A 27,184-nucleotide genomic window follows, 5' to 3' on the forward strand; every position below is an offset into this window, starting at 1 on the left:
AATGTTTTGTAGAATTCACCAGTGATCAGTACTCGGGAGTTTTCTTTGTGGGGACATGTTCAGTAACAACTTCCATTTATTTGCTAGATACACCACTATTCACATTTTGTTTCTTCTTGTATTAATTTTGTTAAATTGCATTTTTCAAAGAATTTGTCTATTCCACCTAAATTGCCAAATGTGTTGATATAAATTTGTCCATAATATTCCTATTTATCATTTTGACATATCTAGTTCCTATAGCATTTTTCCTCCTTTTTTACCTGGTATTGATAATTTGTATTTTCTCTACCCCTTGCTAGGAATTTATTACCCTTATTGAACTTGTCTAAGAACTATGGCTCACTCAAAAGTTGGTTGTTTGATTTCAAATATTAGGGGATTTTTAGATACCTTATTGCCCTTCTGACATAATTCCATTGTGGTCAGAAAGCACGCTCTAGAAGACTTCTAGTGTTTTATAATTTGGTGATAGGGTTTTTGGTCTAGTTCTGGTCTATCTTGGTGATCATTTCACTTGAACCCGGGAGGAGCATTTTGCAATTGTTGGATATAGTGTTCTATAAATATCAGTTAGATAAATGTGGCTTGGGATGTCATTAGGACCTTTCAGTTTTTTCTGTTAATGAGACAAGCATGTTCACCTAAGATTGTGGATTTTTTACTTCTCTATGTTTTGTCAGCTATAACTTCATGCATTTTGAAGCTCTGTATATATATTTATATTTGTTATGTCTTCCTGATGTACTGGTCCTTTCATCATGATGAAGTAGTGCTCTTTATTTTCAGTGAACCTCCTTATCTTGAATGCTATGTTGTCTGGTATTAATGTAGCCATTCCAGGTTCCTCATGACTCATATTTCCATATGTAGTGAGTTAAGCAGTGTCTCTCCACAATTTGTGTCCCCCTAAAGCCCTAGAACATGGCCTTACTTGGAAATAAAATCTTTGCAGATTATCATTAAGGGAGGGATAGAGATCAAATCATATTAGATTAGGGTGGGCCCTAAACCCAATGAGACCATGTTTATAAGAGACAGAAAAGGACACTCAGAGATGCAGGGCAGAAGGCAAGTGAACACAGAGGCAGAGACTGCACAGTTGCTGCCACAGTCAGTAGGCACCAGGAGCCACGAGAAGCTGGAGGAGGCCAGGAAGGACTTTCCCCTAGAGCTGCAGAGAGAACGTGGCCCTGCCAACACCTTAATTTTGACTTCTGACCTTCAGGACTGTGAAAGAACGAACATCTGTTGTCTTAAACTTCTCAGCTTGTGGTAATTTGTTCCTGCAGCACTAGGAACCTCACACACCATCTATACATTTTCCCTTCTTTTTACTATCTACCTACTTGTGTCTGTGTTTACAGTGTGTTCCTTATAAACAGCAGAAAGTTGGATCTTCTTTATTCACTCTGACATTCTCTGTCTTTTAATTAAAAGGTTTAGTCCACTTACATTTACTACAATAGTTGGATTTACATTAGCCATTTTGCTATTTGTTTTCTATTTGGTTCATTTGTTAGTTCCCTTTGTTTCTTCTTTCTTTGGGCTTAATTGAATACTTCTTGGTATTTCAGTTTGTTCCCCAATTAGCTTTCTAGGTATCCTAATTTTCACTATTTTTTACTGGTTTCTCTAGCGCTACATTGTGCAAAATGGTAGCCACTATCCACATGTTACCATTTACATTTATTTTGATAAATTATTGAAGTATAATTGACATACAGTGTTCTATTCATTTCAGGTGTACAACACAGTGATTTGACAATTCTATACATTATTCACCACGGCAAGTGTAGTCACCATCTGTCACCATACAATGTTATTACAATATTATTGACTATATATTCCGCATGATGTACCTTTCATCCCCATGACTTATTCATTTTATAACCGGAAGTTTGTACCTCTTAATCCTCTTCACCTAGTTTGCCCATCTCCTCACCCTCCTCCCCTCTGGCAAACATGAGTTCTCTGTATTCAAGAGTCTGTTTTTTTAATTAATGAAAATTAAAATTGAGTTCTCCAGTGACAATAGCCACATTTCAAGTGTGCAGGAAGTAAATACGACTAGTGGCTACCTTAGGGAGCAATGCAGATATAGAACATTTTTATCAGTGCAGAAAATTCTATTGGTAGCTTATCATAATCTACTTATGGTTAATATTATACTACTTTCCATAAAACATTAGAACTTTGTGAGAGTATAGTCCCTTGCCCACACCGCTCTTTGTAACATTTCCATAGATTTCACCTGAGTGCATTATAAATCCACAATACACTATTAATAATTTTCCTTAAATAGGTGTGTTTATAAAAGAAATCTTAAAAAGAAAAATACAGTCTTCATATTTACCATTTATGCTGATCTTTATATTTCCTCTGGATCTGAGTTATCATCTAGTGTCACATCCCTTTAGCCTGAAGACTCCCATTTGGCATTTTTCCACAGCACAGGTCAGCTGATGTTTAGCCTCTCTTATTTTCCTTAATCTTATTTTTTTCACTTTTATTCTTGAAGTATAGCTTCAAAAGATATAAAACAGTCAGTTGGTAATATTTCTCTGTATCTCAGCACTTCAGCCATGCTGTCCTGCTGCCTTTCAGCATCCACCGTTTCTGATGAAAAGCCAGCATGTTTCATATGCTGCTTTTTATACATAATGTCTCTGTTTTCTTTGGCTACTTTTATTCTCTCATCTCTCTTCATATTTGAAGGTTCACTGAGGTTTCTTGGATTTGCAAATTAATGTTGTCTCATCAAATATCAGAAGTTTGGGGCCATTACTTCTTCAGATATTGTTTCTATCCCAATTTCTATCTATTTCTAGGACTTTAATTGCTCTTAGTTTAGACCACATAGTATTGATCAACAGTCCTCAGAGGATCTGCTAGTTTTTCTTCAGTTGTCTTTTCCTCTCTGTTCTTCAGATTGGATCATCTCTATGGATAGATGTTTAATTTCATCAATGTGTTCTTCTATCTTCAACCGGCTGGGAAGCCCATCCAGTGATTTTGTTTATTTCAGTTGTTGTATTTCTGAGTTGTATTATTTCCATTTGCTCCCCTTCTACAGTTTCGGTTTCTCTGTTTCAATTCTCCATGGGTTGCTTCATGATGTAGACATCTTCTTTTAACTCTCTGAACATGTTTTTAATTGCTACTTTAAAACCCTTGTCTGCTGACTGTTACATCTGGTTCATCTAGGCATCAAGTTATATTATTGCTTTTTTTCTTAACTATGGGTCACATTTTTCTGTCTGGGTGCTTGTCTAATGCTCTTCATTGGATGCCAGGAATTATAAATGGTATCTTGTAGAGACTTTGTTTTCTGTTGTATCTCTCTACTGAGTGATTTTTGTTTTGTTTTGTTTTGTTTTGTTTTGTTTTGTTTTGTTTTGTTTTGTTCTCTAACCCAGTAATTGTGTTGGACTCAAACTCTACCTGTCCTGAAGAAAGAAGACCATGAAATCTTTGCTCTGTCCCTTTGTATATTTTAGGTGTTTTTGTCAGGCCCCCAGGGTCTCCTCCTGCATTATTGTTTAATAGTCAGCCAAAGATTTGAGTGGATTTTATATACAGATTTGTGGGGCTCACATTTTTAAAGTTCCCTCCCTTCTAGGATTTCACTACTAACTTTCTGGCTGTTTCCCAAATTCTATTCTCTAACATCTCAAGCCCATAAGTAGGCCCAGCTTCACAGGCAAAGTCACACAGGACTTCAGGCCTGGTTTAATATTCTGTTATTGTCTTCAAATTAAATTTGCAACAAGGGGCATAGGATTTTCATTTTGCCCTGGACCCCATAATTGTGGCTTTCTGCTGCCCACTGATTACAGATTGGGAAATGTCCTCAAGCAAAAAGCCTTAAAATCGCAAATCTTATCCATCATATTTATCTTTCAAGGGTAGATTCATCCTGGTTACTCTCTAGTACATTCAAATGGGAGATATTTTTAATTGATTAGTCCAACTGAGTTGGTTCCTCTGCCATTCTATTGCAACCATGGTTTTGAACAAGGGGCAATTTTGCCTAAGTACATATTTGGCATAACTGGAGACATTTTATTGTTGTTGTCGCCACTGAGGAAGAATCCTACTGGCATCTACTGGGTAGAGGCCAAGGATGTTGCTAAACATCCTACAATACACAGGACAGCTCCCCGCCACAACAAATTATCTAGCCACCAAAGTCAATAGTGCCAAGGTTGAGAAATCTTGTATTATAGGAAATTAGTCCTCTTTCATTTTTAATGGATACATTATTACCACATTCTTGAGGATGTATCATTGTTTAATCAATCCTCTATAACTATACATCATACTATTCAAATATAGCTCCAACTGGGGTGAGAAATGCCACTTTCATCAACTGAACATAATTTCCATACAAAGACCTTAGACATAATGTTTCACTACATCTAATTTGGTTTGCTCTTAGGAAGTCCGGAGGAAAATGGATTCAGACTGAAATAATCATATTGGCATCAGTTAAGATAAACATAAAATTACACCCTAAATTAACATGCTATAATTTTACATTTACTTTAGAGTCCCCTCATAATTTCTATTTTCAGATTCACAATCATTCTTTGACATTAGAAATTGCTTACTGATATGACTCAATTATTCATGAATTAAAAATCAGCCTTGCATTAGAAAACATTAAATTTAATTAACAATGATATATAAGTATTAAATATTCTAATTGATCTTATGCGGAGAACATGTAATCAATTTTGTATAATTGATATGTAATTAAAAGTGTTGAAAGAAATTGAAATGTGGGCACAATGGGCACAACAGTTTTTCCTAAGAGTCTGTTAATAAGAGTTCAAGAATTATTTTCAGTTTATAATATTGGGTACCAATAGAAAACATTGTCTTCTAGCTCCTCTTTTAAATAAATTCTTAAATGTGAGTGAATTCTCATTTAGATACAAATTAATTTATGTAATTTAAAAATCGAGGGGCACCTGGGTGGCTCAGTCAGTTGAGCATCTGACTTCAGCTCAGGTCATGATCTCCTTGTCAGTGAGTTCAAGCCCGGCATTCGGCTCTGTGCTGACAGCTCGGAGCCTGGAGCCTGTTTCGGATTCTGTGCCTCCCTTGTTCTTTGCCCCTTCCCTGCTCACGCTCTGTCCCTCTCTGTGTCTCAAAAATGAATAAACATTAAAAAAATTAAAATCTACGTTTTCTATTTTCACCTGCCTTAAATATATAAAATGTTATCCGTCTCTTGTGATACTAGTTGACAAGGTTTAGCTAATAAGTACAACAGGAAAGGAATTGGTATATATTCCTCAGGTCTCCGTTCAAATATCCCTTCCTCTGAAAGGCCTTCCCTGTATCATACACAAACTTTTTTTCCCTACCAATTTTTTTTTTGAAGTATAATTAACATACAGTGTAGGGTCATCTGGGTGGCTCAGTCAGTTAAGTATCCAACTCTTTTTTATGTGTGTATTAAGTATAATTTATTGTCAAATTGGTTTCCATACAACACCCAGTGCTCATTCCAACAGCTGCCCTCCTCAATGCCCATCACCCATTTTCTCCTCTCCCCCAGCCCCCATCAACCCTCAGTTTGTTCTCAGTATTTAAGAGTCTCTTATGGTTCGCCTCCGTCCCTCTCTGTAACTTTTTTTTTCCCTTCCCCTTCCCCATGGCCTTCTGTTAAATTCCTCAGGATCCGCATATGAGTGAAAACATACAGTATCTGTCTTTCTCTGCCTGACTTATTTCACTTATCATAATACCCTCCAGTTCCATCCACGTAAGCATCCAACTCTTGATCTCAGGGCCGTGAATTCAAGTCCCATGTTGGGTTCTGCATTGGCCGTGGAGCCTACTTTAAAAGAAAAAAAAAAAAAAAGAAAGAAAGAAAAGAAACACTGTCATATTAGTTTCAGGTGTACAATATAATGATTTAACAATTGTATACATTATCCGTGCTCATCATGATAAGTTTATTCTTCAATCCACCTCACCTATTTCACCCATCCCCACCATCAACCTACCTCCTCTCTACTATGCCCCAGTGTGTTCTCTGTATTTAAGAGTCTGGTTTTTTGCTTGTCTCTTTTCTTCTTTGTTCACTTGTTTTCTTAAGTTCCACATATGAGTGAAATCATATGGTATTAGTCTTTCTCTGATTTATTTCACTAGGTCCATCCATGTTGTGAATGGCAAGATCTCCTTATTTTTTATGGCTGAGTAATATTCCAGTGTGTGTGTGTGTGTGTGTGTGTGTGTGTGTGTGTGTGTGTGTGGTATTATTTTTCTTAAAGTTTATTTTTAATTTGAATGTTTATTTTTGAGAAGGAGAGCACAAGAAGGGGAGGGGCAGAGAGAGAAGGAGACAGAGGATCCGAAGTAGGCTCTGTGCTGACAGCAGAGAGCTTGGTGTAGGGCTCGAACCCACAAACCATGAGATCATGACCTGAGCCAAAGTCAGACGCTTAACCAACTGAGCTACCCAGGCACCCTAAAGTTTATTTTGAGAGACTGAGAGAGAATGAGTGGGGGAGGGGCAGAGTTAGAGGAGAAGAAAGAATCCCAAACAGACTCCACACTATCAGCACAGAGTCCCATCGCCCGGCGGCGCACGAGGGAGGGGGCTCGAACTCACAAACTCTGAGATCATGACCTGAACCAAAATCAACAGTCAGACACTTAACTGACTGAGCCACCCAGGAGCCCCATAATCTGTGTTTTTATAAGAGGACCAAAGGAAAAGAGTGGAAAAAAACGTATTTGGCCTTTTGATTCCTAATGCTGAGGCAAAGTGAAGGGGCTTTTTTTTTTTAAGTATTTTGTTTGTTTGAGAGAAAGAGAACATCCCAAGCAGACTCTGTGCTGTCAGCACAGAGCCCAATGTGGGGCTCAATCTCATGAACCATGAGATCATGACCTGAGCTGAAATCGAGAGTTGGATGCTTAACTGACTGAGCCACCCTGGTGCCCCATAATTTGAATTTTTAAAAGAGGACCAAAGGAAAAGAAGAGTGGGAAAAAAAAAAAAGCTGCATTTGGTCTTTTGATTCCTAATGTTGAGAAAAAATAAAAGTTTCTTTTTTCAAAGTATTTTGGTTTTGTTTATTTTGAAAGAGAGAGAGAACATCCCAAGCAGATTCTAAATGTCAGCACAGAGCCCAACACGGGGCTCAATCCCATGATCCATGAGATCGCAACCTGAGCTAAAATCAAGATACATATATGATATATAGTATGAAAATATATATGTATACATACATAATGGAATACCATATATTATACTGTATTACTATATAATATATATGTATATATCTATTACAACTTCTTTATTCATCTATTGATGGACACTTGGGTTGCTTCCATATCTTGGCCATGGTAAACAATGCTGCTGTAAACATAAGGGTGCATGTATCACTTTGAATCAGGGTTTTCCTTTTCTTGGCCTCCCTTCCCAATTTAAACTGGGCCTTATAACTTCTTAGAGAACCCTGTTCTTTCCCTTAACAGCATTTGCATAATTTGAAATGTATAATAAATGTATTAAGTTGTGTGTGTATGTGATTGAACATATTTCTACCTCACTAGTGTATAAACACAAGGACCCATGTCTTTTGCCTCACCAGATACGAACCAGAATGCCTAGCATATTGTCAGTGCTTGCTAAATACTAAATAAGTGGATGGATAACAGGGAGGATGGGTCAGTGAAGGAGTAGTGAGAATGACAGAGATAAATTTTGTTTTTGTTTTCTCAAGTTAGATTTTCTATAGCCTCTTTCTTCTACTACTCAAAGATCTAAAATGCAGCCAATTTGGGGGAAATTGGGGGGGTTGTTAGATCCAAAACATTACATGGTATATACATTTGTTATTAATGGGGCCTTGAAATAAATGTGAATCTAGATCTCCCAATTTCCTTCTTTAAAAACTTAATCAAATGTAATATTTACACCGAGTGCCAATTGGTACAGCATACACTTGTTACATGCTGTGTCGCATTTAGCAGACCAATCTGCTGTATTAACGGGATTTATATTAGATATATTTAACCATCAGTTGTAATATTTCATGTCATTTTGCTGGAAATTAAGGACCACATATTATAGCAGAGTTCTTAAAAGCTAACAGAAATCTTCATCTGTTGCAAATGATCTATAAGATGATGGATATTAAAGGGGAAACAACGGAAACTGGGGATTTCTGGGAGGTTGTAGCCATAGGAGGCCTGGAGAAAGGGCACTCCGTCTGGATGTGCCTCTGCTCCTCTCTGCCCTATACTGTGGATCAACAAATAGTATACAGAGTGCAATTTCATAACTCGTCCTAGCAAATAAAAATAGCATATGACAATTACACGTTCTCCTTTTCAGTGTTTTCTTAAGTGTAGTTGTTAAAAATGATGTCACGGACCTCCTGATGTGGAGATTTTGTCGACACCAAAGCCATAATAGAATTACGGTAAGGACCAAAAGTGTGTAGACATGTCTGCATGCGTGTAAAATGTAAGTGAGCAGAAAAAGGCGAGGCAAGGTGCGGCAATCTCTGCAGGGAATACATCCGGCAGTTCTAGATCTGAAAGCTAGCATCTCCATCGCTCTCTCCGGCTTCCCGTTCTCTTTTACCACTATCCCAGATTTTAAGTGCTGCAATGGCAGCTCTGGGTGGTGACGGCACCACCACCGCCACTGCGGCACTGTCCGCAGCTGCACGCCGGACTCGGGCAACCGTATTTACGGTATCGAAGTCCCGAGCGCGAGGCGGTGCCTGCCGTCTCGGGGGCCGGGCCAAGGCGGCGATATTTACCGTAATCTGAGTGGACCAGGCGGTAGGATTTACGGTGCAACCAGCACGGCTGCAGTATTTACGGTAACGAGGGTCGGCCCTGGCGGCGGTATTTACGGTAACGGGGGGCCGGCCCCGGTGGCGGCTTTTACGGTAACGGGGGACGGCCCGGAAGGCGGTATTTACGGTAACGGGGGCCGGGCTCGTGGAGGCCCGTCGGCGCGGCCGGCTCGCCGCGTTATCAGGTGATCTCCAGCCCGGGCGGCTGCCACCCCCTGCACCCGGCGGAAAATGCAAAATGGCCCTCCGGGACAGTGAGGGGCCGTGGCCCTCGGCCCGGGCCCGCCGCACCCCCAGCCCGCAGCCTGCGGGCGGTAGCGCCGCGCCGGGTGCGGGTGCAGCCCCCTCCCGCCCCTCCGCGGGGGCCCCGGCGTGAGCCCCGAGCGCCCCGCGCCCTCGCGTCCACATGGGTCTGTGCTACAGTCTGCGGCCGCTGCTCTTCGGGGACCCGGAGGACGTCCCCCACGCCGCCTCGGAAGCGCCTGCGGAGGACGCGCGGCCCGGCCCGGTGCCGGCCCCGACCCCGGCCTCGGCCCCGACCCCGGCCTCGGCCCCGACCCGGCTAGGGGGAGGCGCGGCCCAGACCCCTCTCCCTCGGGGCGCCGGCGAGAGCCCGGCGTGCACGCGGCCCAAAGCCGCCCCGAAGAAGGAGCGGCGACGGCGGCCGGAGCAGCTACGCGCGGAGGAGCGCGAGGCGGAGCGGGAGGCGAGGAAGGTCAGCAGGAACATCGACCGCATGCTCCGCGAGCAGAAGCGCGACCTGCAGCAGACGCACCGGCTCCTGCTGCTGGGTAGGTGTCGTCGGCGCGCGCCCCGCCCCGGCCGGGCGCGGGGCCCGGGTCCTTCCGCACCCGGTGGGCTACGGTCGCAGACGTGTGCGGGGCGGGTGGTCGGGCTGAAATCGTCGCTAGGTCGACTTTTACACCGACAGTATTTACATCCGTGATTTGGCCGAGAACACACTGCCGGCCTTAGCTGCCTTCCACACCTTGTGATTTGGGCCATTTGCCCATTTAAATATTACTAATTAATGAGCTTCTCTGGGAATTTTCCCCCCTCAATTGATTTGCTTCCCCGGCCTGAGATCCACAGGGATGGCTAATTTCTCATTTCCTGCAACGGTGTAGTCACGCTGCACTTTGTTTTAGGAACACAAATGGCAGGAGACTGGAAGGCCTTTTAGCGTGACCGCAAAGCTTTATTCCAATCGCAGAATTAGGGCAGAGTTGTCGGTGGGTGTGGCTTGTAGAAGTAACTTCAACAGCTGAAGATGTGGCACTTCTATTTCATTGAGTAATTGCAGCCCTAGTGCTCTCGGAACGTTTGCTTCTCTTTCAGAACCAGAAGCAGAATAGCGTGACAGGCTCCCCGAGAGCTGTGCGTGGTGCTAACTGCCTGCAAGAAAGCGGGCACCAAGTCACCAGCGTTTTAAAGGAACAAACTGCTACACGGTTTGCTAGGATTTTCTCAAAGCTTTAGCTGTAGCAAGATAGCAGTGCTTCTCCAAGTTAACACCCGGAAAGCATTTTCTATGTACTCTACTGGAGAATAAAAATAAATAAATCCTTTAAAATTTTTAAAAAATCATGAATTCCTGATGCTGCTTGACGCCTTTTAAATGTTAAGGCAAGGGGCGCTTGGGTGGCTCAGTTGGTTAAACCTTGAATCTTGGTTTCAGCTCGTCATGATCTCACCCTTTGTGAGTTCAACCCCGTGTTAGAGCAGAGCTTGCTTGGGATTCTGTCTCCCTCCCTCCTTCTCTGTCTCTCTCTCTCTCTTTCCTCTGCCCCTCCCCTGCTCGTGTTCTCTCTACCTCTCTCTCTCAAAATAAATAAATAAAATTTTTAAAAAATATATGTTTATTTAGTTTTTGAGAGAGAGAGACAGAGTACAAGCAAGGGAGGGGCAAAGAGAGAGGGAGACAGAATCCGAAGCAGGCTCCAGGCTCTGAGCAGTCAGCACAGAGCCCCATGTGGGGATTGAACTCACGAACTGCTAGATCATGACCTGAGCTGAAGTCAGATGCTTAACCAACTGAGCCATCCAGGCACTCCTAAATAAATAAACTGCTTAAAAAAATAAGTTGTAAGGCAAAAAATGTAATTAATATGTGGGCTTTTGACCCAAATTGTATGAGATAATAAAGAAAAAAAAACTGTTTACTTCTGTGCTCTGTTATGCATAGGAAAAGAACCCGTTCCATGACTTAAGATACCTGGTTATAAATGAAGGTGGCCTTTTTAACATTTAGAGAACCAATTAAGTCTTCAATTTGAAAGAGCTCACTTAACTGCAAGAATGACTAGTTAAAACAACACAACCCTAGCTGCTGTATCCTGGTGAGATATCTGAATTGTAAAATAAAATCAAATGGGGGGGGGGGCGGTTGGTGAGAGAGAAACAGAGAAGAAAAAACTAAACAAGCAAGCAGGTTACCTGAACAGGGAAAAGGACCACATCAGAAGCAGAGTTCTCATCAACAGTGCTAACTTCTACACTATGACAGAGCAGCGTTTCCACAGTTCCGAAAATATGGAATTGTAATCTTAGAATTTCATATCTCATTAAACTGTTGTTTGTGTATGAGGGTAAAATAGATTTTCAGAAATGCAAGTGCTTAAAGCATGCTCCCACCCACTTATTTGTCTGGAAGGAAATTGATGTCAAATTGCTCAAGCCAAAATTTGTAAGTGCATCAGATTAAGATAACTCAAAAAGGAGAGGATTGTGGTCGCAAGAAATAAGAGAAGAATAAAATAAGGTCTAGGGTGGTGGCAATGTAATGTTTTAATGTGATTGTGCAGTTGAACAAATTTTTTAAAAAATAAAAGGATAGGTGAAGCAGAGCTTCTCTGATATATATATAAAAATGAATAAGCTTATGATTCTTTGAAGAGAAACTGGGAGATCTATCTAATGAAGGGGTTGATGTGCGCCAAAGAACTAACTTCTAGTAACACATATTGAATGCCTATCCTCTTTAAAGATATTGTCTCATAGCCTAATGTAACTTGTATATCAATCTCATATTGAAAATGGTGTTGAACCAAACGACTCACCCTTTGGGGGAAAAATACATTGTATCTGTCACCCAAAGAGGTCAACATTAAAACATATACTGTTGCATCAGGTTGACATGGTTTATCAGATTTTGTATAGATTTGAGTTAAACTGAGAAGGGTTCTTGGTTTTGTTAGGATTTAGAATGGATTTAGCTGGAAAACTTTGAATCAAAAGCATGATTTACTGACCACTCATGTCCTCAAATGTTTGTTTTGCTGCTATTGTGTTGAGTAGCCATTTATCTTGCTTGCGGAACCCCATTTACTTATTCCGGAATGTGCATCAGAGAACTCACAGGCTCAGGAAGGACACATGCGCTTCAGGGCCCTTCCTTACTCCATGCTCCCTGGTCCAAGGCTGTCCCATCTTCCATGTTGACATCTCCTCCAGGAGACATGCCCACAGTCCTCCATGGGAATAAATGTTTAACTCACTCGTGTCCATATTGAATTCTATTTGCATCTCTTGTTTGGCACTTTGTTACAGTCCACAGGACGTCATGGGTGCTTTGATGCATGCTGATGCCCCCCTGGCTCCATGCCGATGACCTGGGCTTTGTTTCTTGCACAGGACTTAGCACCCCACATTGTGCTAAGAGCACTAGAGTCTGGGAGCCAATGTGACCCATGAGGGCTTAACAACAAGAGGGATGTAATTCCATTGTAACCTTTAGATGAAGCATTCTTTCAGGCATGGGGTGGCTGGATTTTAAGAGGGTGCAGCGACGGTGTGGAGATAAGATGGAGGTTCCAGTTAGCAGGCCACAGATCCAGAAAGGATCCTGGAGTCAGAGCTAGAGCAGTGGAGCAGGAAAGGGGAGGGAATGGTCTCAGAGAAGTGGGCACATGTCAGGTGCGTAGGGTGGACCATGGGGAGGAGTTCTCAGAGAACTCTGTTCTCCAGAGCATGAGCTGTATATGAGTAGGCTTGAACTGCCATAACAAGTACCAAACAACAGCCAGTTATTTTCTCACGGTTCTGGAGGCTGGAAGTCCAAGTCTGAGGTGCAGCAGATTTTGTTTCCTTTAGACCTCTCTTCCTGGCTCGCAGATGGCCACCTTCTTGCTGTGTCCTCACATGGCCTTTCTTCTGTACACCTGTACACAGGGGAGATGGAAAAATCAGATTAGAGACCCACGCTATGACCTCATTTAACCTTAAGAACCTCCTTAAATGCCCTGTCTCCAAATATAGGCTCTTTGGGGGTTAGGGCTTCAACTTATGAATGAGAGGTAGGGGGAGGGGCACAATTCAGAAGGAGGTTTCAGAGACAGACCACGCTCTGACTACAAGGGACCGTTGTGTCCTAGCTTCATCCCACTGTTGCCTTGTGAGAACTCAGGCCCACTGTTGCCAGCTCTTCTGAATTTCCGAAACAAGATGAAAATGCCCATTTTCATCTGACGCCTACTTATTTTTAAGCATTGGCTCAAATTAATAAAACACAACCTGTGTGCCTGATGCAGTCCACAGGCCACCAGTTCTTATCTCTGATCTCTATCCCAAGCAACACAGACGTTTCTAGGCTCCAGTGGCAGCGGCCCTGGGTCTACACCGATGAAAACACGGTTGACAAAACTGAAGGTAGGATCAGAATATTTATCCAAACACCTTGAGCAAGGAAAGCTACATTCACCATTGTCCGAGAGAATTTTTCTACCACTGAGCTCATGGGGTTATCATATAGTAGATGCCACGGTCTTTTCTTCCACAGCTTTTGTTGACTCTGATGTGAACCTTGTTCACCACATGCCTGTTGGGGCAGAGCCGTCATGTACGGCCCAGCTACTCATTTGATACTATTCCTTTTCCAGATTGTTACTCAATTTTCCAATTCTCAGTGGTGGGTAGGATTTATGTTTTTTTTGCTGTATTCAACTATTTCCTGTCCTGTGTTTGTATGATTGGTACTTCTGTGCCAGAAATACACCTTTCACCAGGGAAGCAATGCCTTTGGGGCATTTGCTGATTTCCCTCTGCGCCGGGCTGTTAGTACAAACCAGAATGACCTCAGTCCAAGTGTTCAGTTGTTCCAAGAGGAGGCGGTTGGTATAGTCACAGAAACGTGGAATATTCTCCACTGTAGTGTTTTGATCACTTGTTTTTTTGTTTGTTTGTTTGTTTTCAAATAAATGGCTGGGATTTTTTTTCTTTTTTGTAATAATTTTTGTTCATGTTTATTTATTTTTGAGACAGAGACAGAGTGTGAGCAGGGGAGGGGCAGAAAGAGGGAGACACAGAATCCGAAGCAGGCTCCAGGCTCTGAGCTGTCAGCGCAGAGCCCGACACGGGGCTCGAACCCACGGACTGTGAGATCATGACCTGAGCTGAAGTCGGATGCTTAACCGACTGAGCCACCCAGGCGCCCCTGGGTTATTTTTTCCCCCCCTTAATTCATGGTAATGCATACAGTGGCCAAGATAGCCATTGAGTTGTGCAGTAGACTTGAGGTTCGTGGCTGTCTGCGGCACATCCTCGTCAACTCGCTGCCTGCCTTTTGCCCCAGCTTCCCGTAGGAGCGTGGCTCTGAAAGTCAGTAGAAGTCCCAGATAACCTGACTACACCTTCACTTTCCTAAAGTCACAGAAGCGTCACACTTCCTTACAGCCTTGGAAGGGGATGTCATGCCCTTATGGTATTTTAGTCACAACTTCTGTATCATGCTACTGTTTAATTCATTAACTACAGTTTTACAGGCTTGACACTGGCATTGTTTACATGAAGCCAGATTTCATTCCCAGAATTCAAGCTGTTCTTTGACCTGTCAAAACACCGGAAGGTCAGAGCACTCAGTCAAAGCTGCTTTCTTTGACTTGGGTCGTAGTCAGCTCTGGCTGTGAAAACACCACAGACAAGGTGGCTTACACCACAGAAATTAATTTCCTCACAGTTTGCAGAGGCTGGAAAGTCCAGGTTCAACATCCAGCAGAATTCGATGTCTGAGGAAGTCTCCCTTCGTGGCTTGCAGATGGCTGCCTTCTCGAATGCTCTGTCATGGCAAGAGAGGGCGCTGGTCTCCCTTCCTCTTATGAGGACACCAACCCTATTGGATTAGGGTGCCACCCTTATGACCGCCTTTAACTTTACTCCTAAAAACCCTGTCTTCAGATAGTCATGCTCAGAAACACAGCTTCAACATATGACTTTTGAGGGGACACCGCTCAGTCCATAATGACTTGCAAACCCATTCATGTTTATACAGATGATTAGTACTGGCTCTGAAACTGGTCTCAAACTAGATGTCAACTACTGTGATTGTGTCACTGGAATATGTAAGTCTTTTTATGAATACTCTCAAAACTTGGGGATATACTTATGATCCACTAAAAGATGCATGGTGTTTAAGAACATGGCATTGGAGTCAGACAAAAATTTTGTTTGAAATCCCAACATACCCATTTACCAGCTATGCGACCGTAGGTGAGGGCTGCAGTTTCTATATCGATAATAATCCTGATGCCACATGCTTACTGACAGGATTAATTGAAATTAGTTGAAAAAAAAAAAAGTATGTAAACTTACTTGGCATAGAGCTTAGCACCTGGTGAAGACTCCATAAATTGGCACAATCTCTGAATTCTATATTAAGTGGAACCACTCCTCCCTGTAATACCCATACTCTAAATTGTAAACTAAATAGTAACACGAGATCACACAGTCTAAAAACACTAATCCCATTCCAGATTCACACAACCTCTCTGTAATGGAGCCCAGGATTCCAACCCAGCAGTCTGGCTTCACTGCACCACACTGGCAAACAGCCAGCTGGAGAAGGTTGCAGTGGTCCAGTCAAGAGAGGTGAAGAAGTGAATGCAGGCCGGTGTAGTAACAACAAAGAGGAAGGGCCAGAGGGGATCGAGATATAGGCAAAGTAGAATCCACCAAATCTGGTGACCGAGGAGGTGGTGGAAAGGGGGGGCAGCGGGGGGGCGGGGGGGGGGGGCGCGAGTCTTGGTGAAATCTTAGATTTCTCTCTCGGGCAATATGGCAATGGCACCCCCTACGATAGGGGACTTAGGAGGAAGAGAGAGGCGGAGTGAAAGAACAATGAGTTGCGCTTGGAATGTGTTGAAGGTGAGTCACCCATGAGAAGCCGGTGGGCATTCTCTGGGAAGCAATAGGCCCTGGGGGAGGGGATGCCACCCCAGGAGAATATTCAGAGTAGGAGAAGGGCCCAGGACAGGGCCCCAGATCAGAAGAGTGTTGCAGAAGGAAAGGTATAAAGAATAACAAAGACATCTGGGAGAAGCCAAGGAGTTTCAGCTGGGAGTTCAAAGATAATTAGGACCAAAAAGGAATCCCCAGCGTTTTTCACTTTATGCAAAGGTGGTACAGGAGGCTGGAGACAAGAAGGCAGGAACAGTGCAACTGTCACAGAGCCCATTCTGGGGAGGACAAGACAGCAGTGACCACAACTTTCAACGTGGGCCTTAAGGAAAGGGTTTGGAAGGATCCAAATGAAATTGCAGGATGTGTACAGGTGATTGCCTCCTGCAGGTGAAGAGAAAGACGTGGGGAAAGGAATGATCAGGTGTTTGTGCTCACAAGGGTTCCTGAGAGAACCCCGGGGCTTGCCTAGCACTCCCGTGAGTCTGCTGTCTCGCATTCAGGTGTGTGGGCCCTGGGGGGGGGGGGCCCCCCCCCCCCCCCCCCCCCGCCTCTACCCCAGGTAACTGTTCTCTTGACATTGTCAGACACATTTGCAATCTAGAGTGAAATTCTTCAGTGGCAAGCAGGTTGTTCAGTTCAGTTGAAACCAAAAGATCAAGCAAATTCTCTAGCTAATTCGGTCTATGAAAAGTTTCCAAGTGTAAGCATTTTCAAAGGTAAGACCTAACTACGAGGGCCTCAAATCAGCTCATGACTTTGAAAGATAAGCAGGAGCTTGTCAAAACCCCACGACATCAATAAAGCAATTGGAGTAAACAAAGAACCCTGAATGATTGTTCCTTACCCCACAGCACCCAGAATAATTGACTTCATGTCTACATTTATTAATACTCAGTTATTTTTTTGGTTGGTTTCAAGCCAAAACAAACTCTTTAAACTGAAAAAAAGAGAAGAGAATCAGACTGTCAGCTGAAGCAGTGATTCTAATTCTATTTAGGGACAGTGAAAACTGCCTAGTGTTTTAAAATTTCCTTACTAGGGATGAATAGACAGAGCACAGAGGAATTTTAAAGCAGCTAAACTACTCTGTATGATGCTGTAATGATGGATACAGGTCATTATCTATTTTTCCAATGGATACAACACCAAGGATATACAACACCAAGGATAAGCCCTAATATAAACTATGGACTTCAGTGGATAAAGATGCATCAGTGTTGGGTCATCAGCTGTAACAAACAAACCACCCTGTTGATCTAGGAATGTCAGTGGTAGGGGAAGGCTGCGGGGAAGGCGGGCAGGGGGATATGGGAAGTCTCTATACTCTCCAATTTTGCTGTGAATCTAAAACTACTCTAAAATTAGATCTTTTTTTAAAATTCCCTTAATAGAAAAGGAGAAAAATTCTTATCCCTGAATTAGGATCCCAAGAGGAAGAGCCCAGGACCACAAGCATCAGGCCCTCCTCTTAAAAAGCCCAAAAAGTTGACCAAAGCAGGAGAGATCGTGTCTCATTACCAAAAGCTATGGCTTATGCATAAAAAAGCACCACTTGAATACATTTCCTCCTGCAGTACTAGGGGGTAAATTATTGGCAACCAAGAAGGCTTTTAGAATGCAATCCAGCCCCTCCGCAGTGTGGGGAGTAGCATGCCGCGCCCTAGACCTCCAGGCGGCCTCGCATCTGCTCTGTAGGGCTGCCCGATCTCTGTGTCCTAGTCAAGAGCAGTCACAGCATCATTATGCTGCTGCTGTCAAAAGGGGTCGTACCCAGTGTCACTGAAGACAGGATGTTGGGGGGGGCCTCCCATCAAGCCTTCACTTGCTGTTGTGAGGGCAGTGAAGATGCAAAGCTGTCCCAGGGTAAGTGTGGGCCGCGTGCCCAGCACAGCTGCAGCCGGATGGTGGGTAAGGACGTGTGAAAGCAGCCCACTGGGTCACCTTCTCTTTAATCCTAACAGAAGAGACAGACCTAGGGGAGGCCCGCATCCCTATACCTTGTATTAGGGCTCACTCGGTGTATTTTTCTGCAGCAGAAAAGTGAGTTTTCTCTCCCAGGAAGTCAGATACGCCCTAAAAGTCGTCCAGGACGAACTCAGCCAGAGGACATTCGGCGTGAGAGGAAAACAAGAAGCAATTGTATCGATACCCTGAGCCACGAGGGAAAAGGGTGCTTTATCCATTGAATCACTTCTACTGCTCACTTACCACACACATTTCTTTGAGAGCCTACTGTGTGGCAGTTGCTCCTCTGGGTAATATTACGGAGATTCCAAGGGGCAGAGGATACAGTCTCAGCCCAGAAGATACTCACAGTGTGGTCAGAGAAAAAGGGCATGAGCCTGCAAAAGAAATAGCAATGTAAGTGTGCGCGTGCTATGTGCTGAATGGCAGCAGCATGGGTGAATAACACCAGTAGTAGGGGTCACACAGAAATCTAACAGTGTGATAGGCTTCCCCCTTCCTTAGGATGCATTCTTAGCAGGGGAGCACAAGGAAGGCAGGAACTTAATTGCTTGGAGGAATTTTGGCGTTTGCACATAAATGTGTATAATGCTGTTACAGATCCTGAAAGCAGACCACCAGCAGAAGCATCCTGAAACCCTCTGGGAGTTTACACCTGGCAGCCCGGTTTCCCTATTCATCGTAGAGCCACAGAAAGAACCCAGAGGTGCTCAGGAGGTAGCGGAGACCTGGGGTGCTTACCAAATAGGACGGATGGTTTGAGAACATGAAGAAAGTTTGAACGGCAGTATAAATGCAGTGTGAAGTGAGAGGGAGATGGCTCCTTTTACCCCCAACCATCAAAGTGCTTTATAAATCAATACTAGAAGCTGCATCTTGAATTACACCATCGTGGGAGACTGACTGTAAAGAGGCATGAAGAAAACAAAAGTTTATCTTTTTGTTTTTTTTTTATGAAGAAACATATTCATTGTGAAGTTCAGGGCTGTTATTCGACCCTCAAAAACGGTCCACATTTAAGCAGTGGACACTGTTTATTTACTACTGTCATAAGGACACCCTTCTTTTTTAATGTTTTTAATGCTTATTTATTTTTGAGAGAGAGAGAGAGAGAGAGAGAGAGAGAGAGAGAGAGAGAGAGAGAGCACGAGCGGGGGAGGGCCAGAGAGAAAGAGGGAGACACAGAATCCGAAACAGGCTCCAGGCTCTGAGCTGTCAGCACAGAGCCCGATACGGGGCTCGAACTCATGAACCAGGAGATCGTGACCTGAGCCAAAGTTGAGAGCTTAACTGACTGAGCCACCCAGATGCCCCAAGGACAACAGTTTTTAAGTTTTGATGAAAGTGGTTTTAAAACGTGCGCAGGTGAGGGGAATAGCTTACCCAGGATCCAGGCATTGGCAGTTCTTCCCCCCGCCCCTGCACAGTAGTGGGTAAGGAGTTTTTGATGGTATAATTCTAATTAACTGTTGTTTTATAGTTTGAAAGAAAATAACTGTAAAAATAAATGCCAAGCCATAATGTGAAACCTTTAACTTCATTGCAGAGAAGCAGTTGTGTTTTGCAGGAGCTTCTAGAAACATCTAGAGAGTATAATTTGGCATCTCCATGCATGCTCCAGCTGGGAGGCCAAGACCTAAATTTCTGATTCTTCTTTCCCCACAAGTAGCTTCTCAGTAAGAGGCATCAGGTCGAGTCAGAATCATGAGGCACACATGCACTGAGACCCAGATTGTATTTCTTTCTCAGGGGAAAGACAATCAGAGGTAGGCCAGCTACCAAGATCTATGTAGACACAAAAGTCACCATTCTGAGTGAGCAGAGCAAGACTCGGAAAGTGGATTAGGGCCCACAGCATGAAGCAGGACAGAATAAGAAGGTGGGTGCTAATCCCTGGGAGTGCTTGGGCCTCACCCTACCTGAGCCCCCAAGGAGGGTTGGTCAGCCTTAGAGACCACGTAGACAAACCATAAGGCCACAGCTCCCTGAGAAGGAAACCTAGAACAAGGCCAAAGCCAGCATATCCCAGAGGAGTGTAGGTTCCAAATCAATCAGCTCTTTGACCTTATTTGTTTGAGTCACTTGTGTGCTCAGAAGGAGGTCAGTGCTATATGATGGGCCACTCCTTCATTATTTTGATCACAGTCAATGGTACCTGCGACCTATCAGGTCTGCCAAGGGCTGGCATATGAGGTCATCCTCAGAAACTCATGGCTTTGTGCAGGAGACAAGGATATAAAGCACCCGAATGACACAGCATAACCCAGTACCCATGATGCACTGAGGACAGAGGGACGAGGCCGTACAAAGGAGCTTCTGGGCAGAGGTCACCCAAGTCCGACCTCCAAAGAGCTTTCTCACTGAAAAATGAAAATACCCTTGTTGAATATTTCCGTTTATAAAGTTAAGGGATTTGCTTTCTATTTTGAGGGGTTTGTTGGAATAGAGTATATTAAGGTTTCACTTAGAACAAACAAAAAGTAAAAAAAAAAAAAATCACACGTTTTCCAGAGGTGCATTAAAACTCTGGGTCCACTGCAAAGTTCAAAGTCCAGTTCAGATACATTGTAATTGACATATGTGACATTCTTGGGACATGAGGGAGTAACCCTCTCTTTTTGGTTATTACAGGTTTTCGTTGTACTAAGAAACCCAATGTGCTAAAGAAAACCAATCAGATGCCATGAGAGGAAGACAGCCATTTAATACATTTCTTTCCTTCCTGGGCCAGTAATGGACAATTACATAATTCTTTATCTCTGAAATTATTTTAACTGGTACTTCATTGTAGAATTATTTGTTAATGGAACAGCATGCTGAACATCAACTATTTATATATGCTGCCTAGAAATAAAAAGCAGGCAGAGAGGAAGTTGGTCTGATATACTTTGCTGTGCCTAATGGAGAATGTTTCTTTAATATTCAGATCCACTTTCCTCTTCTGGTCTAATGGTATTTTCTTAGAAGAAACCGCTCCCATTTGGGCTTGGACACAATAATGAGCTCATAACAGGGTGCAGGGGGACAGGGTCACTGGTCTCACACAGGTACAGACGCAGGAGCTGTGTGGCCCTGTGGATGGAGGAAGAGGAGGGATCTGGTGTCAGTGAGTCACCAAAGTGGACACAGGGAGGCGTGCTTCCCCCGATACTGCCCCATCCCAAGGAAGGCCTTTTATTTCTGCCTCAGCTCTCCCTTGGCATAAATTCCTATAGGTTATCCTATGTGTAAATTGTCCCTGATTTAAATCAAGCATAGCTGAATGTTCACTTAGGAATATAGATGATGGGTTTCAAAATCCTGTTATTCAAACAAAAATGGGAAAAAAAAAAAAAAAAAGCAGCAAGCCATTCTTCAAAAGAACCTGAACACCATGGATCACTGTGGGTCACACGGTGGGTCACAGCCTGGATCACGCAGTGTATTGGAAGTTACTCTTTTTTTTTTTTTTTTTTTTTTTTGACTGTTGTAGGTTTTTGCTGTGCAAAGAAATTCAGTGTTTTGAGGAGAACCAGTTAGACACCACAGGGGAAGACAGCTTGGAGTTCTGCCAAAACTCTTGGCATAGCCCCTCGGTAGGGGCCCAGGAAGTACTAAGGGCCCAGGCTCTCAGGGCAGAGGGTGGGAGCAGTGAGGACAGGGCTAGGGACAACCAATGACCAATGAGCTGTGAGGACATGTTCCCCCACATGAATATGCACCTGCTCCTGTTAATACACAGGTGCAGAGGGACAGCTCCAGCTGCCTGATCTGCTCACTAGCTCCCTCCCCGGCCCCCAGAACCCACCAAGTGGCCCGCGCTAGGGTGTTTGGGCTCCACTCCTCCATTTTTGCCTCTCTTCCCCTTTCTTGATATCAGTATTTGCTTTCATTTTCTCCATACAGCACCTTGCTCTTAAGTGGGGCATTTTAGTCATTCCTGTCGCGTTATTAAATGAAGATTAAGTCCATTACCAAGGATAACATTTTATTACTAGAGAATTGTAATTCAATTGAAGGCCAAAGGATGGTACGAGATCATTTGTAATTTTTTCCATAGAGTTTCCAGTCCAATTGGAAATGCCTGGTCTCCCTCCCTGGTCCACATTTCCCCCTTGGCCCTCCCCAGCCAGCGTGGGCTCTGTTACTCAGTTTCCCTTCCAAAAGGAGGGGAGGACTCAGCCGCACCCGGTCAGGGCTCCGAAGGAGCACAGCTACAGGGTCAACAGACTTTTCCACAGCTGGTATTAACTAGCCGCCTTTTAGAGACTCCATTCCCTGTGTCTTCACTGAATAGTCTGTTTCCTGCATCTCCCCCTGCAACCCACCCCCCAGGCAGGGGTGACAGAAGCGGGGAGGGAAGGACCCCCCATCCCAGGTTGCTGGGAGCATCCTCTCTGAAGTTCCCAGCCATGGACACCGTGGAACCCAGACTGAACACCGCTTCTTGCGAGACGCTGCTATACCGCAGTCCTTCACGCTAACCAACAACAATTTTATCACCCCAAAGCATCCACAAGCACTGTGTACCCAGAACTCAGCTGCTTCTGTGAACCCACTGTGGAACTTCATGGTGACCACCCAAATGAGCACAAGCAGAGGCTGTTCGTTCAGAGCCTGTGACAGCGGGAGAGTCAGCCACCGTCGCTGCACCTGGCAGGCTCAGAGACAGAGGCAGAGGAGCCAGAAAGCTTTTCAGTGGAAAAAAGGAAAGGCCTCAGGTGGAATTCCCAGCAGAGGCTGCTGGTGAGGGGAGGATGCAGGTGGGCTAACTAGAAAAAGGGCATCCCATCCGATTGGTTAGGAGTACCTATTTGCCATTCTCCAGGTGGTCCTAAGTTGGAGGTTGGGGACAAAAATTAAGGAAGCTGTCAGTTATTAATCAAGTCCTGGGGGCGCCTGGGTGGCGCAGTCGGTTAAGCGTCCGACTTCAGCCAGGTCACCATCTCACGGTCCGTGAGTTCGAGCCCCGCGTCGGGCTCTGGGCTGATGGCTCAGAGCCTGGAGCCTGTTTCCGATTCTGTGTCTCCCTCTCTCTCTGCCCCTCCCCCGTTCGTGCTCTGTGTCTCTCTGTCCCAAAAATGAATAAATAAACGTTGAAAAAAAAATTAATCAAGTCCTGGCCACTTGGGACCAATTGTTACAGGGTTATTGTCTGCCTTCTGGAACAAGTTGCTTGAGATAAGGGTTTCACTTCCTGGGCTGGTTAGTGCAGAGAGTGGGTTGGCCTCCTGGGCTGGGTGCTGTGGGTCGAAGTTGGATCTTTACATATGGCAGAACCATTGTCTATATTTTCTGTCTTCTGCATGCACATATCCATAAAGAAAGCGGCCGTGTGAACTAACAGAGAGCCCCTGCCGTGTAGGCCCTGGGAGGTTACTCAACACCTCTGAGCTTCCTTTCCTTCAGTATAACATGAAGATGAGAGTACTTTCCAGAAGGATCATTGTGAAAATTCAAGACACAGAGTACGCTGAAGGCACTTTCCTGCCCCCTGTTCCTGTCGTTCCTTAATTCATACCATGGCTTAAGGGCAAGGTCTTATGTGTTCCCTTCCCCAGGAATATCTGCACCTTACAGGGGACAAAGCCCAAGTTTTATCTAAATAAAGGAACAGCCCAGAATCAGGGTTTTCTAAGGCCACCCCCAGTGCCAGCAACTAAACAGAATTGCAAAAATAAGTGACACTAGGATTTTAGCTCTTCCCACCCTTTCTATAACCACTTCTCTTTCCGGGGACCTGCCCACTAGGCACCTCTGCTGTGCTTCATCATTGCCGCCACCTAAATGACATCTGATGAGCACAGGGATTGCTGAATGAGCACTGGGTTGCAATTTTAAATAACTTGTTCAGGAAGCTTTCATTGAGAAGATGGATATTTGCAGCAAGCCCTGAAGGAGATAAAAGATAGGACCAGGTAATTTTATGGAGAAGAGCATCTCAGGATATGGAGAGGCGAGTACAAAGGCCCTGAGGTTTGCATGAGCCTAGCGTGGTCAAGGAAGAAGCCCAGCCGGTGGCCAACCATGTAGGAACATACAAGACACTAAAAAGATCTTGGATTTTACTCTGGCTATTGTAATAAATCAAATAGCCAGTGGAAGCCTGGAACAGGGTGGTAGCAATGGAGTGATGAGAAGTGGTCAGTTTCTAGACAGATTTTGAAAGCAGATTAACAGTTGCTGATGAATTGGACATGAGTGAGAGAGAAGGCGAGGACTCCAGGATTATGGTTATAGTTAGGGTGGGGCAGGGGGAGGCCAGGATTATCGTTATAGCTGGTGGGGGAGGGTGGGAAGGGGGGAAGCAGAACTACGACTTACTGTCTCTGTGTGTGCTTTAAATTCTCAAAACAGAACATTATAACCAAATATGTGAGGCTGTTATATCTGGATTGTATGATTACGGGATAAAAGTATCCTAACAATTTAAAATAAGACACCCGGGGGGCGCCTGGGTGGCGCAGTCGGTTAAGCGTCCGACTTCAGCCAGGTCACGATCTCGCGCTCCGTGAGTTCGAGCCCCGCGTCAGGCTCTGGGCTGATGGCTCGGAGCCTGGAGCCTGTTTCTGATTCTGTGTCTCCCTCTCTCTCTGCCCCTCCCCTGTTCATGCTCTGTCTCTCTCTGTCCCAAAAATAATAAACGTTAAAAAAAAAATTAAAAAAAAAAAGAAAATAAAAGAAAATAAAAGAAAATAAGACACCCGGGCCACTATTAAGAAGAAACAGCCTCGGGGCACCTGGGTGGCTCAGTTGGTTAAGCATCTAACTCTTGGTTTCAGCTTAGGTCATGATCTCACAGGTGTAAAGCCCTTGTTTCCAGCACATAAAAAGGAATCCTACAGACTGACATAAAAAATGCCCAGTTAAAACAGGCAAAAGATCTGAAGCAGACATTTCACGAAAAATGATGCATGAAGAATCAGTAAGCTGCCAACATCATTGGTCATCAAGGAAATGCAAATTAAAATCATGGAGATAGCAGTCCATACCCCCAAGAATGGCTTAAAATCCAGCAATACCAAATGTTGATCAGCATGCAGAATAGGGGTCAGCAAAATCCCTCTAAGGGGCAGATGGTAAATATGTTTTGCAAGCCATAGGATCTCTGTGGCAGCTACACAGTGCTGCGTTGTACCAAGAAAGGAGCCACAGACCCCACAGAAACACATGAGTGTCGTTGTGTGCCAATAAAACTTTATTTATAAACACTTAAATTTGAATTTCATAGAATTGTAAAGTGTTGTGGAGTATTATTCTTCTTCCAATTTTTTTTTTCCTCAGCCATTTAAACTTTTCTTAGCTCATGGATTATATACAAACAGGTGGCAAACTGAAGTTTGCTGAGCCCTTATCTAGAGCCTAAAGTCTCACTCTTTGTTGGTGGTACAAGTTGTACAATTACTTCAAAGAATTATTGGATTTTTGTTGTTGTTGTTGTTGTTGGGGTTTTTTTTTTTTTTTTTTTGCGAAGTTAAACATATACCTATCCTAAGACTTAGTGATACCACTCCTAGGAATTTACCCAAGAAAAATGAAAACGTGTTTGCACAAAGATTTGTACATGGGGTGCCTGGGTGGCTCAGTTGGTGAAGTGTGGACTCTTGATCTCAGCTCAGGTTGTGATCCCAGCCTCGTGGCATCAAGCCCCACATCAGGCTCTGCACTGAGCATGGAGCCTGCTTGAGATTCTCTCTCTCTCTCTCCCTCTGCTCTCTCTCCTGCTTGTCCTCTCTCTCTTTCTATCTGAAAATAAATAAAATGAAAAACAGTCTTTAAAAACATAAAAATTTAAAAAAAGATCTATACAGAATGTTTATATCAACTTTATTCAAGATAGCCAAAAACAGGAAACAACCCAAATTTTATCAACAGGAGAATGCATAAACAAATTATGTATCTTCATGCAATGAAATATTCAACAATAAAAATTACTAATGGAAAACAAACAACATTGATGAATTTTTAAAATATGTACAGAGGATGGGAATGCAAGCTGGTGTAGCCACTCTGGAAAACAGTATGGAGGGTCCTCCAAAAACTAAAAATAGGACTACCCTATGACCCAGCAATTGCACTGCTAGGCATTTATCCACAGGATACAGGTGTGCTGTTTCAAAGGAGCACATGCACCCCCATGTTTATAGCAGCACTATCAACAATAGCCAAGTATGGAAAGAGCCCAATGTCCATCGATGGATGAATGGATAAAGAAGATGTGGGATATATATACAACGGAGTATTACTTGGCAATCAAAAAGAATGAAATCTTGCCATTTGCAACTACGTGGATGGAACTGGAGGGTATTATGCTAAGTGAAATTAGTCAGAGAAAGACACAAATCATACAACTTCACTCATATGAGGACTTTAAGAGACAAAACAGATGAACATAAGGGAAGGGAAACAAAAATAATATAAAACCAGGGAGGGGGACAAAACATAAGAGACTCATAAATATGGAGAACAGAGGGTTGCTGGAGGGGTTGTGGGAGGGGGGGGATGGGCTAAATGGGTAAGGGACACTAAGGAATCTACTTCTGAAATCATTGTTGCACTATATGCTAACTAATTTAGATGTAAATTAAAAATTAATTAATTAATTAGTTAAATTGAAATTGTTTTAAATATATGTACAGAGGGGCACCTGGGTGGCTCAATCTGTTGAGCATGCCCCCTCTTGACTTCAGCTCAGGTCATGATCTCATGGTCGGTGAATTTGACATCAAGGTGAGCTGACATCAAGGAGCCTGCTTGGGATTCTTTCTCTCCCCTCTCTCTTTCTGCCTCTAACCTGCTCACACTCTTTCTCTCTCAAAATAAATAAATAAACTTAAAAAATTTTTTTAAATATGTACACAGCCCCACACTGGGTTCTGTGCTTGGGATTCTCTCTTCCTCTCTCTGCCCTCCCCCAAAATAAATAAACTTAAAACAAATTAAACTAATAGGGTGCCTGGGTGGCTCAATCGGTTGAGCGTCCAACTTTGGTTCGGGTCATGATCTCGTGGTTTGTGGGTTCATGTCCCACATTGGGCTCTCTGCTGTTAGCATGGAGCCTACTTCAGATCCTCTGTCTCCCTCTCTCTCTGCCCCTCCCCTGCTTCTTCGCACTCTCTCTCTTTCTCTCTCAAAGATAATAAATAAACATTTAAAACAAAACAAAACAAAACAAAACAAAACAAAATAAAATAAAATAAAATAAAATAAAATAAAATAAAATAAAATAA

At 43.6% G+C, this 27,184-nt stretch overlaps 1 protein-coding gene across 1 annotated transcript in view; it reads left to right on the top strand.

Annotated features, from left to right (window-relative positions):
* The first annotated feature begins 8,784 nt into the window (after positions 1-8,784).
* The window catches only part of GNAL (G protein subunit alpha L), a 156,902-nt gene continuing 138,502 nt past the window's right edge, over positions 8,785-27,184 (top strand). Inside the window, exon 1 of the mRNA XM_040479418.1 lies at positions 8,785-9,628. Coding sequence (XP_040335352.1) covers positions 9,244-9,628 — 385 coding nt within the window. The 5' untranslated portion in view covers positions 8,785-9,243. The remainder of the gene's footprint in view (positions 9,629-27,184) is intronic.

Source organism: Herpailurus yagouaroundi, unplaced genomic scaffold (genome assembly GCF_014898765.1).
Source record: "Herpailurus yagouaroundi ecotype Mexico unplaced genomic scaffold, PumYag 142, whole genome shotgun sequence".
Classification (NCBI taxonomy): Eukaryota; Metazoa; Chordata; class Mammalia; order Carnivora; family Felidae; genus Herpailurus; species Herpailurus yagouaroundi.